Consider the following 4953-nt stretch of genomic DNA (forward strand, 5'->3'; position numbering starts at 1 on the left):
ATTTTTTCTAAAGGCCATATCTTATCTTTAGGATACACCAAACCATGTCTATAAGTGAAAATCATGGCTTGAAATATTTTTACTAAAGGACATATCTTTAGGATACACCAAACCATGTCTATAAGTGAAAATCATGGCTTGAAATATTGTTACTAAAGGACATATCTTTAGGATACACCAAACCATGTCTATAAGTGAAAATCATGGCTTGAAATATTTTTACTAAAGGACATATCTTTAGGATACACCAAACCATGTCTATAAGTGAAAATCAGAGTTTAGAAAAACAGCAATATAAAAAATAATATTCACAGAAAAACTTCTAGATAACTTTTTACCCAAACCCTGAATTTAAGGAAGTGTAAACCTAGTTTTTGGAATGTCATAACTTCATTTCTGGAAGGATTTTGAGTAAAATTAGTTTATCTTTTTCTAAGGAATCTGTTCTAGTAGTACTTGTTCTGTAATGGATCATATTATTGATTAGAAGAATTACAAGTTTTAACAAAATCATGTCTGCAAGGGATTTTTAGAAAGATGGCATACAGTAAATGCAGGTCCAACAGATATTGGTCAAAATCCCTTGCTCAGATGTACAAAACTTTATTATCATTTAAGGATGAGCCAACAGATGGCACTACTTAAGTAACAATGTAATTACCACAACTTGTGAGAGGCTTGAAAATGACTACCATTGATAGTTGAAATGTCAGGTTATAATTTTCTAGTTGATTTTTAAATTTATGTACAGTTTTATTGTCTCATCCGTTTACGTTCTTGTTACATAACATACTTACTTGTTTATCTGTAATAAAAAAAAACGTTTAGATTAACAAGCCTTATTTTCACTTACAAGAATAAGACAGAGATGTGTGAAACAAAACACTAATTTTCTCTAGGAAAACCTTTATTAACATAAATTAAAAGAAATGTACCAGTGCATCGAACTTTGAAGGGGCTTCCTGCTATGTGGTTACCATTATATTTGACAATGATGAAGTAGTCACCAGGAGCCAGTGGAGTATAGCGAACTTTATACCCTTCCTCAACTTCCGTACAGTCCATGGAAACCTTTGATGGGCCATCAATAGTTACAGCTAAAGTTCCCAGTCCTGCATTTCTGGTGTCCACTGTAAAGTCTGCCTGAGTTCCTGCAACAAACATAAAGATTTGTCCACTGAGATTAACATGATCAGGGAAAGAGAACCCAAAACAGAACTACTTCTATCTTCTCACAAATGTATAGAGAAGTTATAGCTGAAAATTCGATGACAAGGAACCCATTTTGAGACTAATAATGGTTTGAGATAGCTTGAGTGGGTAATGAAGAAAAACTTTAATATACCTGATGATGACAAAACCTTGTCGAAACATTGCTGTTATGTTAAACTTATATTAAAGTTTTTCTTCATTACCCATTCAAGCCATCTCCAGCCATTATAGCTGAAAACATTTACCCTCATTTAGACAGTTTAAAAGACAAATTTCAAACAGTTGTTTTAACACTTAGTTAACATCCTTGTGACAAAAAGTTAGCCAACCCTACTCTGTTCTAAGCAAGGTTAGATACTACAGTGTTCCTGTATTGTGTGGGTCATACCAAAGTGAAAGGGTCATTTGAATTAGTATAAGTAGAAGGTCCATTTCCCTTAAAATGCAGATATGAAGGTGGCCTCTGATGTAGATAATCTAGGATGTTGGGATACTGCACGAAGACCACACGCCTGGTCTGACTAAAAGCCTGGTATTAGCACAATCCTTCCTGTCTTTGCCTTATAAAAACCTTTTTTTTTCCTTCTACTGCAGCGGCAACAGTTGTCAACTGCACAAAAGGCTATCCAGTTCATAAATATAGCAGACTCACTTTTTCTTGTTGTTCTGCAATGCATTTCCTTTTAAATAACTACAGTTTTATTTGTGAATACCATATTCTTTTGCCTTACTTCAGGTCCACAACATTTTGTGTAAACTTGATACATTTAAGCCTAAAACCATAGCCTAGCTCTAGTAGTTGAAACTTAGGACTAGGCCTATGAAATTCTTAAGAAAGAAGTCTCACTTGAGTTTCACTGTACGTTACCAAAAAATATATTAAAATCATTAGGTTTAAGTTGCAAACCAAGATTAATTTGTGAATAGAAGTAAAAAGAATATCCAATTTCACTAAGAAGATGATACACATCAAAAAATGGATGAACTTCCAAGAACACTTGTCAAAAAGTACGGGATCAACGACCTTCTTTTTTGTTTAACAGAAAATGTTTTAAGACTTACCTGCCTTACATTCCTTCAGTCCATTACCTAAGGTACGAACTGAAGTGGGATCAATACCCTCCTGACCAACACGGACACGGAAAGGACTCTCTGGTATATGGACACCATTGTGACGAATGTGGACTTGGTGAATGCCATTTTCTCTTGGGATGAACCGCAGAGCCCACAGATCTGTGTTGAAAAATAATTGTTTTGTTTATTACTCATATTACTAAAGATTAATTATGCATTTTTTTCTGATAAGGCAGGTCTACCTTTCAAAAGCACCAGGGTTTTATAAGTTTAATGTGATTTACCAATGTTTTTTTTATCCCACACATTCTTAATTATCATAAATAGTGATCAGATCATCTTTCAATGCACTTCAAACTGGTGAAATAACCAGAGTCTAAATCACTGGCTGAAGGTCATAAGTTGGAGCATTTCCTAAACCTAACAATTTAGGCTTTTTTGTATTATCCATGTATACAGACAGCCCAATCAACTTAACCTAGGTACAATCGTTTTAACTTTAAAATTCTAATCAATCTGGATTTTGCAGTAAATTATAATGAAAGAAAGGTAACCCTTAAATTTATACATTTTACTTGCATTCATAGAAGTTGTGATAAAAATTAATGTGATTGTAGGAAAGGTGACAGTTCTATCAAAAAATGTTATGTAACAAACAGTGGCACTTGATGGTTTCCTGTTGCCAGTCCAATTAGGTTTTTGTATGCTATTACATTAATCAACTAGTTTGTTTTAATAATGGCCAAGAAAAGAAACTAAAACATAATACGCTATCAACTTAGTTCAGTCTACTAAATAACCAGTCTACTTCTAACATTTTCAGATGTTTGTTTTTAAGTCTTACACATGGGCTGGCTGAATTTGATCACTTATTGTACTATGGATATGACCCAGCTCATTATGGTTACTTTTAACACTTCTACTAATAAGTCTCTTTTTATCTGGAGAGAACTGATGAAACATGAACAATGTTTCTGCAGGAAAAAAAACTTCTAGCTTCTCACAAATGTGTATGGCAGTTGAAAATTGATAATATGTTATCTTCATTCAGGTAGTTTAAGAAACTAATTTCAAGCTGACTCTATATCGAACAATAAAACAATTCACCACTTCGAGAACTTATATTTTACAGTTCCTTCATTAAAAGTAAAATATATATAACATCATTTCACAAAAATTCTATTAAATACTACAAGTGTGTGTATACCCCAAGTCCAACATAAAACTAACCATTGTCCATTTAGAAGATGGAAACACTGTCTATAACATCCAGAATCTACCTTTACAACTTAAAACCTAACTTTTACCTTCATCAATTGGAACAAGAAAACAATCATCTTCACACCCAGAAGGAGCAACCACTTTGCCATCTAACATGCCCCTGGCACCATTCATGTGAACTGTGAATGCCACAGGCTTATTGACTCTGAGGTTTCCTTCAGGTATTGCACCCAACTCAACCTTCTTTGAATCTCCAGTAGGAGGCATGACGTACACCTTGTATGGACTATGTGGGATGTGCTGATCATTGAACTTAATGCCAACACGATATTCACCTAGAAATAAAATATTTACATCTTAATCTTACATCATGATATTCTCTAGAAAACAAGTGTTACATCCTTACTCGTACATCATGATATTCTCTAGAAAACAAGTGTTACATCCTTACTCGTACATCATGATATTCTATAGAAAACAAGTGTTACATCCTTACCCGTACATCATGATATTCTCTAGAAAACAAGTGTTACATCCTTACTCGTACATCATGATATTCTCTAGAAAACAAGTGTTACATCCTTACTCGTACATCATGATATTCTATAGAAAACAAGTGTTACATCCTTACCCGTACATCATGATATTCTATAGAAAACAAGTGTTACATCCTTACTCGTACATCATGATATTCTATAGAAAACAAGTGTTACATCCTTACTCGTACATCATGATACTCTGCTAGAAAACAAGCATTACATATTTCGATAATAATATCTATAATGTGTAAAATATATATCTCTTAGTTGGAAGCAACACATATTATTTCATAAAATTCTACTCTGGAAAAAGAAATACAAATTTGTGTTTATATGTGATAATGTTTCATAGGAAGTTAAAGATTTTATCTTTACAACATCTTTAAACTAAATATAAATCTGTAGAGAAATCCATGTTTACCTGGTTCTTGAACAACATAGGACACATAGCAAGAACCATCTTTTCTGTCCTTGAAATCAATCTCAGCCTTTGAGGGTCCTTCTATTGATAAAGAGAGGCTGCCTGCACCAGCTTCCCTCGTCCAGACATTAAACTCCGCTAAAGGTTAGGACAAGTAAGAAAGTTAGATGACAATGACATGTAATAATGGAGTACTTTTAACCTTTTTTCATATCCAAGTTAGTGAAAATATATACAATTCAGTCAGGATATTGTCCGTAGAATACTTATTTTTCCTTCAATTATTTATTAGAATGTTTCAGAGATGATTAGACAGGTTTGAAATAATCTGAATGAACTTATGATGTAATCAAAGCTGTAGGTTGTGTTGTTTGATTCAAGATAAAACAAACTAAGATATAAGTACTTATTGAAACATTGTAAGGCACATTTTGAATACAACCAACTACCTTATACTGTTTACTTTATCTTGAATCAAACAACTAA

General features: G+C 33.2%; 1 protein-coding gene across 1 annotated transcript in view; it reads right to left on the reverse strand.

Annotated features, from left to right (window-relative positions):
* Positions 1 to 4608, reverse strand: part of LOC106477176 (filamin-A-like) — an 8554-nt gene extending 3946 nt beyond the window's left edge. The window contains exons 1-4 of the mRNA XM_013937767.2: positions 4468 to 4608; positions 3594 to 3842; positions 2275 to 2445; positions 936 to 1151 (exon numbers count right to left, since the gene is read on the reverse strand). Of these exons, the coding sequence (XP_013793221.1) occupies positions 936 to 1151; positions 2275 to 2445; positions 3594 to 3774 (568 nt within the window). The 5' untranslated portion in view covers positions 3775 to 3842; positions 4468 to 4608. The remainder of the gene's footprint in view (positions 1 to 935; positions 1152 to 2274; positions 2446 to 3593; positions 3843 to 4467) is intronic.
* Positions 4609 to 4953: the final 345 nt, after the last annotated feature.

The sequence above is a fragment of the Limulus polyphemus genome, unplaced genomic scaffold, assembly GCF_000517525.1.
Source record: "Limulus polyphemus unplaced genomic scaffold, Limulus_polyphemus-2.1.2 Scaffold13170, whole genome shotgun sequence".
NCBI classification, from domain to species: Eukaryota; Metazoa; Arthropoda; class Merostomata; order Xiphosura; family Limulidae; genus Limulus; species Limulus polyphemus.